The sequence below is a fragment of the Sinocyclocheilus anshuiensis genome, unplaced genomic scaffold (genome assembly GCF_001515605.1).
Source record: "Sinocyclocheilus anshuiensis isolate Anshui unplaced genomic scaffold, SAMN03320099.WGS_v1.1 scaffold1948, whole genome shotgun sequence".
Lineage (NCBI taxonomy): Eukaryota > Metazoa > Chordata > Actinopteri > Cypriniformes > Cyprinidae > Sinocyclocheilus > Sinocyclocheilus anshuiensis.
The window spans coordinates 104,290-120,191 of record NW_015555827.1 but is presented as its reverse complement, the minus strand read 5'-3'; the positions used below and the strand labels follow the sequence as shown (position 1 = coordinate 120,191).

Sequence of the window (15,902 nt, the reverse complement as noted above, 5' to 3'; positions counted from 1 at the left end):
ACACAACAAACTTAACATTTTCCATGAGATTAGTAAAACGACAATGAACCGGTATATTTGTGATTGAACTTGACTAACAAGCAAGTTGTAAGAACACACACACACACATCACGTATAATACGTATAATTATATTTATATAGAGAGGCTGAAGTTACCTTGGCAGAAGACCACGATGTCGCATACACGGATAAAATATGTTAACAAGGCAGGTAAGGATAGCTGACCACATTAATCCTCAAATATTAGCCGATTTAATCTTTTAAAAACAACACTGATATAACTACATATATACACTACGTATACATTATTTTATAATGTAAATAAATCATTTTATGGTCTACTACAGTGGTTCCCAAACCTGTCCTGGAGGCCCCCGGGCCCTGCACCTTATCTAACACACCTGATTCCACTCATCAGCTCGTTAGTAGAGACTGCAAGAACTAAATTGGGTGTCTGATTAGGGAGACATACAAAATGTGCAGTGCAGGGGGTCCTAGGTTTGGGGTTTGGGAACACTGGTCTACTAATTACCAAAAATCACAGTTCTGTCTCTCCAACTCAATAATTGCCATAACATGAGTCACGTGACGATCGAGCGTTTTGGACTTCCGTTGACGCAACTCTCTCTTTCTGTGGCTCTGGTAATGATCTAAGCGAGCCATGCAAACAGGGTCAACGCCCCCAAACAACGGGACAACAAAGCCTTCATTGTGAAGTTTATTGATTTGTCTGCGCTTTTGGATCATAACACGTTAAGCTGTTTCCTTATAATGGACTTCTATGGGGGAGAACACTTAACGTGATATTATTCACTTTATACGCTGAATAAGTGTTTATTATAAGTAAAGTTTGACAGAAATTTGGTTTTCCCCGGTCGGTGTTGTGTTAAATGTTAAGCGTTTTTCACGTTAAGCGTTTTAGAATGTCCCGATGAATCAACCGTTTAAATGATTCGGTTCAATCGCAATGACTCACTTATTAACAGTGACTTGCTGCCATCTGCTGGCGGTTTTAATTTCACATTTAAAGTATCTTTTGATTTTTTATTTATTTTTATTGTATTAAAAATCGTGGCCTAATGGTTAGAGAGTACATGTCACGTCACTTTAAAAAAAAAAAAAAAAGAAAAGAAAACAGTTACTCTGTCTGCGACAGAGCCACTGCTGCAGATCACCTGAGCTCCGTGTCGGTGGAGATGGGCTCATTCAAGAAGATAGGTGAAAGTCAAAGGCAGAATCTGAGAATCAACAGAACTGGGCAGAATGAGTGAAAGCGATCTCCAACCCTGCTCCCGGAGAGCTCCTCTAGCTGGCTAAAGCCCGGGATACACTGCACGATTTTAGCAATCCTATAAGATCATTACTTTATCACACTGTGCGACATGGATCGTTTAAACTTGGGTACGACAAGCATGTAGACTGTACGATGATGACACCTATTGAATCGTAGGCTGCGACGGCTGCGACACACGTTAGCGCAACGTCATCAGCATACGCTAGTGGTAAACAAATACGGTACATCAAGATGGATCGCGCTTTGGCAGTTGTGCTTTTCACGTGCGCTGAAACAAAGAAGAGGCGCCGGCGGAAGAGGGCAATATGGACCCGCTCATGGCTCGGGAAAAGAGGACAACTTGGGATGCCAGTTTTGTACAGGGAACAGCTGCAGTTCCTCCGCGATCTCCTTCATGCTATGTTCTTTTTGGTGCGGTCATGATAGCAGCTAGAGGACACGTCGTACAAACATGCCCTCTGCTGCCACAACTCAACAAGAATGTGTTCTGTATGGGTATCCCACATACCAGTATACCTTCTACTTTTTTTGCCTCCATGGCATTGAAATTGTAGCGCCGCTGGTCACGTGGATCAATACGTCATTTCATGTTGCAGCTTCATTGGCTGCTGAGTAGACGCAGGTCGTTGCAGCAAACACACTGTGCGTTGATCATGCTGAATTTCTGACACTGTCAGAAAACTATCGTAGGCTATCTTTGGTCGCAAGACCGGGAAAACGCCCGTCTTTGAACCTCTCTCACTGTACGCCATAGGACCAGCGATTAAGAGCCACGATCACAGAAATCGCCACGATTGCTTCACGATGGCAATCTTTCGTCTGGGACAGCCAAAAATCGTGCAGTGCATCCCGGGCTTAAGAAACCTTGCTCTGTATTTTATGAATATTGTTGGCTTTTTGATAAAGAGCTTTAGTTCCTCTTTTGTAAGTCACTTTGAATAAAAGGCACACATGTGAATGTAAACGTGACCCTGTGCAGTGCGTTTGCTGTGCCTAACGAAGTTAACGTGTTTCACATGTTTTAAATGCTCAGGACAGCAGGGCAAGCTTAGAAAGTCCTGAAACAATCCGTTGAGGCAATATAGAAGAGTGTAGACATGCTGAATTTGATTCTGACTCTGCATCTGAGAGAAATAAGATGGGCATCAGCACACGCTCAGGCCTGTGGCGTCCATCTGAAACCCGAGAAACGTGTCCTTCTGTGCCTCTGCTGTCTAAAGCCACCGTATTCTGTGCCACACGGCTGAAGGGCTTTCTGTCCGCGGACAGCACCTTTCTGGTGACAGAGGACAGGAGTTTATGAGAGGAGACCGTTTGAGATGGTCACCTGCGAAAAGGCTTTCCGGTCATGATAACTGCAGATCGGGAGGATGATCCTGAAGATGTGTGTGCATCCAAATGCTCAGACAGCTCTGTGAGACCTGAGCTAAACGGCCAGCACTATAGTTTTCCACAGTGTGGCAGAAAGTGACGCTCCAGACCCTGCTCTCGTGGAGCTTATTTTCTCTCTGCTCTGTAACATGATGAAAGTGGACACTGCGCTCTTATGGCCTGCTCTCCCAACAACATGCCATTAATCATTCACGGGAACGTCTGCGGTTTCTCCCCAGCCCTCACTGCTGTGTTTAGTGTTCACGCAGGCGCTTTAAAACACAATATTCACTTCATGTATAATATCTCACTTCTAACTCTATCAGCAGTGTTTACTGGGATATTTGTTATATGTTAAAATATCCCTCGATGTTCATTAATGACCGTCACTGAGTCACGCAACACACGTGTTATAGGCTTGCATGTGCTCCTACAGTAATATTTGACGCTCCTTAATCGTCACATTCTGTTATAGTTTCTGTTCCTGTGTCTTCATAGTTTCTCTTTGGTTGATTGTGTTCACGTTTTAAGTTCCTCGTGTTCCTGTGTATTTAGTTCTGTCCAGTGCTAGTTTTCTTCTGCTGCTGCGTTCTTGGACTGCTTTCTCAGGTTTGTTTGAAAATAAAAATGAAACAGAAAAGGCAAACGGATCCTCATCTCCTCTTCCTTGCCTGCTCGCCAGAACATTAGTATAGCTGCTTCTGGGCTTATTACTCATGCTATGCTGATAATAATATCTTGATACTTTTCATTTTCCTTTAGAATGGACTGAATTATTTTCATTTATTTTACCAGGACAGTTCCACTGAGAATGACAAAATACAAATAAAAAAATACAAGGAGGAGGGGCTGAACAGCTCAGAGAGGTGCTAACGAACTAATTAAACTGAGTGAAAGTATAAGACGCATCTTATTGGCCCGCAATAATTTCATAGTGCAGAGAATAATTAAAGTTTAGGCTGTTAGCTTACTCCTCACTCAAAATATTTAAAAAGTTTTTTTTTTATTTTACATGTCTATTAATGTATACAATTAATTATAGGCCTATAATTAAAATGATGAACACTGCAGTCCTCAATGAAAATTAAGAGCAGCTTTATTTCGTGCACCGATTTTCAAAAACAACCTGTTTAACGCGAAATACATTTCTTCTCGTGTTTCTCTCTCTACGGGCCACAAGAGAAATATTAAGGGAATAATGTAAGACAGCGATATGCCGTTATCAGTAGTTTCGTCTCTCGTTGTCTCGGAGAATATGCGCCGATAATGCAGCGCTAGAAAGCTCCGTCAGTTCTTTACTCGAATCTCTCTCTCTGTAGCGTGTTGCTGGACTCCCCCCCCATAATATCATAATATCAACTGTTTATAGGTCACATATAGGCCCTTTTTTCTAAATTAGGTTTTTAATGTTTATTTTTCAATGTTAATGAAAAACTGAACATCATAGTAAATCCTTGGGGGGCTAAGCAAGTGTCTGGTGGGGCTATCCTTACTTTAAACAAGCAGGTTGCTTTAGCTTAGTCTGTAAACATGTAAGCTCTGTTTACAGCCGGGAGTTTCTGCAGCATTGCAGTGCTCTAGTGCAGAAAGAACTGACTTGAAGCAGCTCGTTAAGATCTTCAGCAGCAGTACAGATAACGAAGGAGCTGCTGCTGCTGGATCTGCTCTGATCACACCCGGTCTCCGCTTCAGGCGCGAGCTGCTCTCGGTGCTCGGTCAGAGTGCGCTCGCGGCCGTGACGTCACGGCGGTGCTCGGTGAGCTCGCGGAACGCGGAAGCGGAAGTCAGTGCCTGGAAGCTCTCCTGGGAAGAAGGTATGTGCTCTAAACGCGGTTATCTGTGGCCTGATTGGGGGTGACATTCTTAGTTATTACGTTATAAATTATACGTTATTTCATATCATTGACTTTTAACGTGAACGGAATGTGTATTTTGAGTTTCTTGACAATCACAAGTTCCCGTTTGTAGAGAGAGAGAGAGAGAGAGAGTGTGTGTGTGTGTGTGTGAGAGAGAGAGAGAGAGAGAGAGCTGCTTGTCCAGGGCGTTTCCAGAGGAAGTGTGCCAGTCCCCGGATGTGGACTACATGCGCAGTTTCAGGGGAAAAACAAATAATTGTGTCTTATTTGAGTAACGCCTATTTAATGAGGAGAAATGAAACTAAATGTAAAAATCATAGTCATCTGGAAAAATAATTTATTTTTTTTTGGCTGATTATTATTATTATTTCCCATTTTTATTGCGAATGTGGTGAATAGATTGGCAGGATTCCTCATCACAATTCATCTGTAAAATAAGTGCAAATGAAATGCATATACACAACAGTGTACACAACTTATTAAAGCAAGCGTGCTGATTGGACCGATACAGTCACAGTGACGCCAGAGAAGGTGTGTAAGGATGGCAGTACAATCCCAGATCAGTTGAGCTTTACATTCGATCAGCTTTCACATACCGGTTGTTTTAAATAACTTCCTCTTGACTGTTAACTGTCTCGACTCCAGTCTGACATCCACAATCTAGAAAGCAGATTGAACTGCTTTAACTGCATACTCGTCTTTGGCTATTTTAGGCGCTGCTGAATGTAGTGCAGGCGATTACTATAAATAAACCGTATTTGTAGTAAATATCTGTTCAGCGCATAACCGGTTTGAGGTGGACAGAGTGAACGCGGTACATCTTTGGTGGACAGTAGTGTTTGTTCACTTTACATCAGTGAATAAAGTCTTTTTATTTGTCGCAGATCATTTGGAAGAGACGAACATGTGGCCAAATCAAGGTGAGTTTTGCTTTCATGTTTTCACCAAATACATTCATTAATCATTTCTCAACGCATCACTGTCTGTGTTGTGCCTCAATCAGGGGTGTTCAGTCCTGCAGAGTTTAGCTGTGTGTGTGTGTGTGTGTGTGTGTGTGCGAGTGCATTAGTGTGCAAGTACGAGTGTGTGTGTGTGTGTGAGTGCATTAGTGTGCGAGTACGAGTGTGTGTGTGCGTGCGAGTGCATTAGTGTGCGAGTACGAGTGTGTGTGTGCGTGCGAGTGCATTAGTGTGCGAGTACGAGTGTGTGTGTGCGTGCGAGTGCATTAGTGTGCGAGTACGAGTGTGTGTGTGCGTGCGAGTGCATTAGTGTGCGAGTACGAGTGTGTGTGTGCGTGCGAGTGCATTAGTGTGCGAGTACGAGTGTGTGTGTGCGTGCGAGTGCATTAGTGTGCGAGTACGAGTGTGTGTGTGCGTGCGAGTGCATTAGTGTGCGAGTACGAGTGTGTGTGTGCGTGCGAGTGCATTAGTGTGCGAGTACGAGTGTGTGTGTGCGTGCGAGTGCATTAGTGTGCGAGTACGAGTGTGTGTGTGCGTGCGAGTGCATTAGTGTGCGAGTACGAGTGTGTGTGTGCGTGCGAGTGCATTAGTGTGCGAGTACGAGTGTGTGTGTGCGTGCGAGTGCATTAGTGTGCGAGTACGAGTGTGTGTGTGCGTGCGAGTGCATTAGTGTGCGAGTACGAGTGTGTGTGTGCGTGCGAGTGCATTAGTGTGCGAGTACGAGTGTGTGTGTGCGTGCGAGTGCATTAGTGTGCGAGTACGAGTGTGTGTGTGCGTGCGAGTGCATTAGTGTGCGAGTACGAGTGTGTGTGTGCGTGCGAGTGCATTAGTGTGCGAGTACGAGTGTGTGTGTGCGTGCGAGTGCATTAGTGTGCGAGTACGAGTGTGTGTGTGCGTGCGAGTGCATTAGTGTGCGAGTACGAGTGTGTGTGTGCGTGCGAGTGCATTAGTGTGCGAGTACGAGTGTGTGTGTGCGTGCGAGTGCATTAGTGTGCGAGTACGAGTGTGTGTGTGCGTGCGAGTGCATTAGTGTGCGAGTACGAGTGTGTGTGTGCGTGCGAGTGCATTAGTGTGCGAGTACGAGTGTGTGTGTGCGTGCGAGTGCATTAGTGTGCGAGTACGAGTGTGTGTGTGCGTGCGAGTGCATTAGTGTGCGAGTACGAGTGTGTGTGTGCGTGCGAGTGCATTAGTGTGCGAGTACGAGTGTGTGTGTGCGTGCGAGTGCATTAGTGTGCGAGTACGAGTGTGTGTGTGCGTGCGAGTGCATTAGTGTGCGAGTACGAGTGTGTGTGTGCGTGCGAGTGCATTAGTGTGCGAGTACGAGTGAGTGTGTGTGTGTGTGCGTGTGTGTGCGAGTACGAGTGTGTGTGTGCGTGCGAGTGCATTAGTGTGTTAGTATGAGTGTGTGTGTGTGTGTGAGTGCATTAGTGTGCGAATACGAGTGAGTGTGTGTACATTAGTGTGTGTGTGAGTGTGAGAGTGTGTGTGTGTGAGAGTGTGAGAGTGTGAGTGTGCGGGCGAGTGTGAGTGTGAGCATGATTGGGGTTGGAGCTGAACTCTGGTGGACGTTTTCCTCCAGGAGCAGCACTGGACACATTTGACCTAAATAAATGACAATCTTAAAAGGCTCAATACTTTTTATATTAGATATTTTTGATGAAATCCCAGAGCTTTCTGACCCTTCATAAATCCAATTTCAGTAATTAATGACAGAACGTTCATTTTTGGGTGGACTAACCCTTTAAAGAAGAAGGTTCAGGCAAAATCTGAAAATGTCATTTTTCTTATGTCCTTTACTCACCCTCATGCTGTTCAACCTGCTGTGACTGTACAGTATTTCCTTTCTTCAGTGAAACACTAAATTGTAAGTAGAATGGCATGAAAGCGGACGGTGATTTCGAATGCAGTGTCATACAGCATGGCCCGTTATGATGATGCTGTTTTGGAGTCTGGCATTTACAATCATCTGTTGTCATTTTATGAACAAACCTGTTTCGGCACAGTCTGGGTTGGAAGAGCATGAAGGGGATTTTCCTATTGTAGATTAGTTTTTTTTCTAAACCCTTCTGTGCATTCATGTATTGTTGTTTTTCGTCTCCTAGGACCTCCATACGCAGGACCTCCAGCCATTCAGCCGCCCAATCCTGCCTTTCCTGCACCTCCAAACCCAGCATATCCAGCCATGCCCATCCCATCCTACCCACCCGGACCCAACCCCGTCTATCCTCCCGGCATGAACCAGCCCTCAGCCATGCCTTACAGCACACCATACCAGCACCCCTTTCCCCCGGCTGTGACCGCGCCGCACGCGCCGTTCCCTGCAGCAGGACACCCCTGCCCTGTGCCGCAGTATGGGGGTCCCCCGGCCGGAATCGGCGCACCTGGACACAAGAAACACAAGAAGATGAAGAAGATGAAGAAAGGGCATAAAGCTCACAAGGAGCATAAACACATGAAGCACGGCAAGGTAAGAGGCAGCATCAAACATCACGCAGCTCCCTCATTCCTCACACAGGTCAGGCTGTTGAAGCTCATGTGTTGAATGGTTCAGTGTCTGAATGCTGTGTCTCTTGTGGTTTTGCAGCATTCCTCGAGCAGTAGCAGCAGCAGCAGCAGTGACTGACTGAAGAGCAGCTCCTGAACCGATTCCTCTGATTTCACAAGTGTCAGGGCAGAGCCCCGCAGCAATAACATGATAAACTAATGCAGTGATGTATAGCACTTAAGTAAATGTATTTCTGTGAGTCTGAATGCTTTTCTAATCAATTAACGATCTTTAAATAACGAGCTGTCCTTGTCAGGAGATCCGCTCGTCTTCATTATGTAATGTCAGACGTTTGCCTCTATTTGAGAACGGACCATTGTAATTAAACAAGCTCACTTCCTTTATGCATTAAACTTACTTTGAAGAGAAAAGTGCTCTTTCCTCTCTTCATTTTGTTGATTTAGAAAAAAATGATCAAGTGTTTTTGCTTGGATACATTTAGTTTTAACTGAGGAGGATTCTGACACAACACCCGTTTCTTTGTACATTGCTTTTTACTAACTTAAGCAGTAAAAGTGTATTGATTGAAGTTAATAATTCATGCAGCTGAGATAGATCTTGGTTCCTGTAGCCATGAGAATCATGCAGGGGTTGGCTTTGACCAGCAGTGGACTTGCTCCGGTGGTGTAACAGTAGAACTGCTGCACAGGTAGTTTGAATAAAACATGAAGAGAAGCTTGAAACACCTGACCATGCAATTACTTTGCCAACAAATCTTGAGATTCACACAGCTCGGCGCATTAAAATATCTCCTTAATGGCGCAGAACCAGATGAAGTTGTTCATATGACACACTGAGAGGAGATCTGACGCGTGGCACTCCGGTCCGCCTGCTGACGCTAACGCGGAAAACCCGACAGGAGGAAGAGGAAGAGTTCATGAAGGCGATCCGCAGCGTGTTTCTGATGAAGATGAGGATCGGGACTCATAACGGCACGTTTCACTGCGATGACGTTCTGGTGTGTTTCCTGCTGCGGCAGCTTCCGGAGTACAAGGTGCGCGACAGGAACCAGACTTCATCACAAACACAAACATATCGGAACAAAAGTTCTACTTGTCTGGACGTGAGGATGGCTCTTGGCTCCCGGGTCTCTTCCGTTTGAGCAGACTCTTTCCTCGCTCTTCCAGATATCTTAGGTACGTCAGGCGAGATGGTATAGCGTTCCCATAGCGATGACGTCATCACAGCATTGAAGTGAACCTATGAGAGGGAACATCTGGGTTAGGTATGTAACCTTGGTTCCCTGAATAGGTTCACTTCAATGCTGCGATGCTGGCCGTTCCTACTGATGAATCTGATGAAATAGCGCAGCACGCATATATGAGCATACGTGACGTATGCTTGGGGCGGTGCTAAGCGCTATTGGCCAATAAATTGGCGTGATGGTATAAGGGCTTCAGACATTCGTCACACCGGAGGTGTTCCCATAGCAATGACGACATCGCAGCATTGAAGTGAACCTATGAGAGGGAACACAGTCTCATCTGCACGTGCACGGTTATGTGAGTGTGTGTGTAACTGTGTGTGTGTGTGTGTGTGTGTGTGTGTGTGTGTGTGTGTGTGTGTGTGTGTGTTTGTGTGTAACTGTGTGTGTGTGTTCTCCTGGCTCAGTGAGATGTAGTGGTCGATGTCGGAGGAGAGTATATGCTCCAGCGCTACGACCATCACCAGAGGTACTCATACAAAACTCGCCGTAGATTGCGTCCTGAAAGTGTTTCCAGATTTATAAAGCCATGCGTAATCCCTTTGTAAACCCCAGTCAGGGGAAGACTGCCTTTAGTGTATCGGCAGTTTTACTGTAACCTCATCTGCATATCAGTCACTCCTTACGATCTCAACTTGAAAAGTACTCATTACATTTTTGCGTTTTTATTTCATCTTATGCACATTAAATATGATAAACAGAAGCTCAAAGGTGCTTTTGACGCGTGAGAACCAGTGATGTTTGTTTTCATGCATCAAGCACACATTTCAGCTTCAGTTTTAACTTCCATCAAGTTCAGAAGTTTGCCTTATTTAAATTATCATCACTGATTATAGTTGCATTCAGCCAATATATTACACCGTTTCCTCAGATTTGATAATTCATGTTGTGGTGGGAATGATTGTTTTTTTTTAAATTAAATATAACAAATCTACAAAAAAAAAAAAGTAAATCATGTGTAGTGATGCTCTTATTATGGAGTGGATCCAGTGGTATTATAATGATATATTGAGCAACAGTTAGGACTGTCAATGAATTAGTTTTTTTCATCTAAATAATTACATGCTTTGCTCATTAATTAATCTAATTAGTCGCAAATAATTATATATCAGTATTTGTTGAGAAAAACCTCTAAATGCACCAAATTAACAATTAAAAGATGAATTAAGTGTTCTTTCACAAAGTGAATGTTTGTTTTAGTTCTATGTGGCCTCTGCATCACGTCTGGCTGTTTAAAGGCAGACTCCATCTAAAACTGAAGACTGGAGATGTCCTCGCCCACACCGAGGGAAACCAATCCAACCTCTGCATCGACTCTGTACTGCGTCATTTCTGACTTATTACAAAACACAGAACAGTGTCTAAAAGCTGCTGTGTGACGCGCTGTACAGCAAACAAGATAAACCCAGACCCAGACAAGCTAAACAAGACATGGATTCATCAGTAGGTGTTGTTTGGGGTCACCTTCTCTGTGTAATGGTGTAGTTTTTCAAGCATTATCTTTGGACGTCCTGCACACTTGCATTACATGCAGAGAGATGATTTTCCCCTAAAACTCTTCGTCTGAGGACATGGCATGAGGGGGTACAGGATGGTGTATCTCTTTAAGGGCTGTATTTTAATTGTCGTTGCACTAGATGACTTGTACTGTTGTTTTGTTTTGTTTCTCACTTTAACCAAACCTTTCTATCTGTCTGACAAAACATTCTATTCAGTTTAATTAAGCAGTTTCATTTTGCATTGAGAAGGTGGTTCAACATGGAGAAATAAGAATCTCCTTTATTTCTTTATTTGGAGTACTTGTACTTTTTTAATATTCGAGTAAAACTTAAAGTTGTACTCTTTTACTTTTACTCAAGTATGTTTTTGGCTGGATACTTGTACTTTTAATTGAGTAGCATTTCCACTGAGTATCTGTACTTTCACTTGAGTATAATTTTTGAATACTTTTTACCCCTGTATATAATATCCTCCATAAAGAGTAAAAAACTTTGTCATTACATTGGTTGGAGAATAAGAAATATTTTTTAATATTATTATATGTCCTTTGTAGTGGACGCTAGGACTAAGTTATTTAAAAAAAAAATAGACATGAAAAGGCATGTTTAGACATTAACAATGATTAATTTTTTTCATTCACCAGTTTTTAGGTTTCAGGCTATTTTTAGCCAAATTTTGTACAAAGATGATTCTCAACTATAACAGAATGATCTGATATAATATTTTGTGGAATATGTGTGTAAAATGTCCATAAATTGATATTCCCATTTTATTCAATGAATCTATAGATTTGATTTAATTTGCATATTAATGTGTTCTTGGGGCAAACCGTAATGAAAAAAGAAGTGTAATAATGGGAGTAATAACTTGGCAACATTTTCACAAGAATATCTCAAATGTCGATCTATAATTTCCCCAAAATGCCTGATTAACATGATGTTTGTCCTACAGAAGTAACAAAAAGCCATATTCCGATTTGAAACCCCATAAAATATTTCTGAGATGTTTAGTTACGACAAACAATTTGAAAATTAGCCAGATTTAAATGATGAATTCAAAACATGATCATATTTCCCTAAGAGTGCTAAATCTGATCACTCTGTCAGTATCAGTCATATTTAAAGAGGGAGTGTTTATGATCAAACCTCTGATAAAGCCCTGACTGTGCTCTGAAACACTGCGCTCTCAGAGAAAGTCACTAAATATAATGTCCTACAGAGGACAGAAGTCTATGCCTGGGTCTTCAGAATGATAGTGATAATATATAACACTTAGGATAGTAGTACTCGATACAGTTGTTTACAGATCTCATCACCTCACATTCATATCATTGTAAATATAAACAGTTCAACAGACTCATTCAGAAGTGATATGCAATAGGTTATGGTTTTGTACTTCGAGATGAGGGCCTCTCTTGACCTGATTTACAGCTGAATCACTTTTCTGTTCAAATCTGATTCCACCAGTTAGGCTTCAAGATATAGCATTCGTCCAGCTGTAAACAATCAGCGACTGACGGTGAACTTGCTGAAACATCAAACATTAAAAGGACATTTAAAGACATGAAAGTATTAATTAATTACTATCAGCTGACCATGATTAACACCAAAAGCACAGATGAGTCTTTCGGCAGCAATATTATGGATGTTGTAAGAAAAAGTGATGAAGACGATGAAGATCTCGATGAAGATGTTTATTGCAGCATAGCAGTGACAAAGTACATGTAGTACCTTGGGTTCAACGGAGTCAGAATGAACCACGAACATCCTAAGCTCAAACATTTTATACTCAATTACGTTCATCTTCCCGCTTCATCTTCCCGCATGTAAATGAAGTTTCGTCTTAAATGTAAATTGTGGATAACAATGAAAGTGATAGCCTTCTGTTCCCACATCTTTGGTAGTCTTTCAGGTGGAAACAACCAAATGTTAAGGTGATAGGATTATCTAGAATCCCTAGCAATTATATTCAAGTACCCTTTTGGCCAGCAGATGGTTCTTGATGGCCTACTGCCGCTCCCACGCTATAGGTGACGATTGACGAAGTAACGTTCAGGAGATACTATTTACATATTATTGAGATTGGAAAGAATTATCTCTATGATAATTAAGCTCTTTGTAGAGAAAGGAGAATAGTTGGAGTGGAAGTTTGGTCGAGGCAGACTATAATTTCTTACAATGTGTTGAATATTACTGTAGTAATTAATATATGCAAGTCTGTATTATGTAACACATGTATGTTGCATGAATCAAAATAATCCCCGTTGATTTGGGGAGGAAAGCGAGAGGTTGTCAGAGCATTGCAGTGATTTTCTCATCAGTGTGTGATGCTTTCACAGCTTGTGTCCAGAGAAGCGCTGGGTGACGAAGCTGAGCTCTGCGTGTTCTGGAGCAGCACGAGCCGCAGCTGCAGCTCCTGTATGACCAGGTCAGTTCAGTCTCAAGGCTTTGAGCAGTACACAGACCGTGTCTGACTCCTCTCTGCTCCAGATGTACGAGAGCTCGGTGGAGGAGGTGGATGACGGGATCAGCCAGTGTGATGGAGAGGTGCGTTACTCGCTGGAACAGCTCTGACCAGCGCTTCTCACACTTTACACTAGAGTCACTGACGAGCAGATGAACTCTCCTACAAGACTCTTTATGATCAGCAGGTTTAGATTTTAGAATAAAACTGTGCTGTTTAGGAAGCAGTGTTGATTTAAAACAACATCACGGTCTATCAGAACATCCTGTGAAGACAAAACCAAATTGTATAAATATTTCAGCCTTTAGACCATTTTTCTAGGGATCTATGAGTCAAACTCATAATCGATGATGTATTTTATATGTAATTGGTCTAAACACAAACAGTCTAATTGATAATGCAGATCGAGTTGCTCTGGCTGTTTTTACACTGCAGCTCTTGATTGCCAGTTCTGATTTGTTGACTATATCTGATGTTTTTGGGAACCAGCTTACATCATCTTTTAAAAGTGACCCGTATACAGTATCTGCATTTACATTAGTATACACTTGTCAAATCAACTCAAGGTAGACATACTGAGCCGGAAACAGGGTTGCCAGGTCTGCGAAATAAAACCAGCCCAATTACTAATCAAAACTAGCCTCTTTAGGAAGAGGAAAACCGTGGATTGGCAACAATGCCCAGAATTGAGTCACTGTCAGTCGCAGCTCATTTTTTTCAGTGACGTGCGACTCATTAACAGGAGAGTATCCCGTCTGTCCACTTACATGTACCTGACTCATGTCCGATTTATTTCCACACATGAGGCCTGAAACCGATCGGAGAACATCAGAGTCCAGGGGTTGTTCCTGCTTCACGTTCGTGGGTTATATCTGTGCCACACGGCAGGGATTGAGTCTCTTAAACCATGTACTGTAAATGCAGCCTCTGTCAGATGAGTTACGTTCAGTACACAACAGCTGAATACATTACCACGCTGTGTAGAATGGGAACAGATGCTTAGCGTAAAGTTCAGGTCAATATAATACATTTCTTTAATCATATAAAGAATACTGCTTGAATATGAAAACTTTTCAATCACAGGAGGGCTTCCAGAAAGCGCTGGCTCTTGTAGGAGCTGAGTTCAAGGACCGCTTGCATTACTACATGAAGGCCTGGCTCCCGGCGAGAGAGTTCGTGCAGCAAGTGGTTCAGAGCAGATATCAGGTGATTAATATCTCAACATTACAGTCTGGAGGCTGTGATGTGAATGATTCCCCTGTAAGAGGCTCTCAGTGCGGTCTTTATTTAAAGCCTCCTCTAAACCACTGGTTCCCAGCCACACATCTCCTCAATCAAACACACCTGATTCAGCTCATCTGCTGCTCTGAGCAAAGCAACAGCTTAGACACAAGTACACTAAAGAGACTAGATGAGACAGAAGATGTGGAATCACAGTAATAAGACTTCAAAAGAGTGGTCAAGTAATACAGACTTTTTTATTCAGTTTTTGTGTGAGTAATACAAGATGGAGAAAAACAGTCAATAAAATAAATAAAGACCGCTTCCCATGCATGCATTGCACAGGCTGCTGTAGTTCACAGTAAAACAGCCCAGTGCTGTGACTGGTGTCGAGTCTTGTGGATCCCAGCGGGGAGCTGCTGCTGCTGTCCCTGGAAAGAGCATCTGTTTGTGCTGGAGAAGCAGCTGAAGCTGGATGTGCTCATCAAGTTTGTGCTGTACCCGGATCCGAGCGGACACTGGAGAGTGCAGTGTGTCCCGGCTGGACTCAACAGCTTCCAGAACAGGTGCGAAATGCTGTCAGACCGACACCATCCGCGAACGGCTTCCATTCTGTTTTTCAAGAGTATACTTGTGATGTAAGATGTGAAAGACTTTGATATCTTCGAGTGTAATAACTGAAGGCCTCACAGATGGCTTGTTGTGTTCAGTTACTGGTTATAAATTCATTGCATTGTTTAACTGCGGCTCGGGCTGAAAGCTCACAGTGCTGCATCGTTCATCACGACTGAAGGGAGAGAAGGTTGATTTCTTCTGCTCGTGTGCCGTGTCTCTAGATTGAGTCTTCTGGAGGAATGGCGAGGGCTGTGAGACGAGGCGCTGTCGGAGCGGAGTGGGATTCCCGGCTGCATCTTCGTCCACGCCAGCGGCTTCATTGGGGGTAACCGGACGCAGGAGATGGCCAAGAGAACGCTGCAGACCGCACCCAGAGCTGTACCCAGCACCTCACACACCCTGAAAACCCCTTCTGCGTTTACTCACTATGAAAAGTACATACTTTTACACAGATCTTGTGGATTATTTGATTCTTTCTGCATCCTGTGGAAGGATTGCATTTCACATCAAGATCAGGGAAGAACAGCAGACCAGAAGACCTGGACTAGACATCTACAGTGCAAATGGCTTATCTTACTTAGTATTTTTGTCTTGTTTCTAGTCAAAATAACTTAAGATATTTAGTCTTGTTTCCAGGGGGAAAAAACTAAATTAAGTGCGTTTGCTTAAAACAAGTAAAATTATCTGCCAGTGCGGTAAGTAAAATACTCTAGTTTTAACAATATTTTACTTACCCCACTGGCAGATAATTTTACTTCTTTTTGATCAGGGATCATTAAAGGGACTTTGTTTGCAAGTAGTGACCACAGAAACCAAACTCATGTAATTAAGTTTTATCAACTAAAGCACTCCACACATAACTGGTCTAAACACA

General features: G+C 43.0%; 1 protein-coding gene and 1 pseudogene across 1 annotated transcript; both read left to right on the top strand.

Annotated features, from left to right (window-relative positions):
* Positions 1–2,432: 2,432 nt before the first annotated feature.
* LOC107675324 (homeobox protein Hox-A3-like) lies at positions 2,433–8,396 on the top strand. The gene is made up of 5 exons (XM_016469623.1): positions 2,433–2,573; positions 4,215–4,479; positions 5,406–5,441; positions 7,583–7,947; positions 8,065–8,396. The coding sequence occupies exons 1-5, from the start codon at positions 2,433–2,435 to the stop codon at positions 8,101–8,103; spliced, it is 846 nt and encodes a 281-aa protein (XP_016325109.1). The 3' UTR covers positions 8,104–8,396.
* A 576-nt stretch (positions 8,397–8,972) lies between these two features.
* On the top strand, positions 8,973–15,576 carry LOC107675323 (UPF0160 protein MYG1, mitochondrial-like; annotated as a pseudogene).
* The last annotated feature ends 326 nt before the right edge of the window (positions 15,577–15,902 follow it).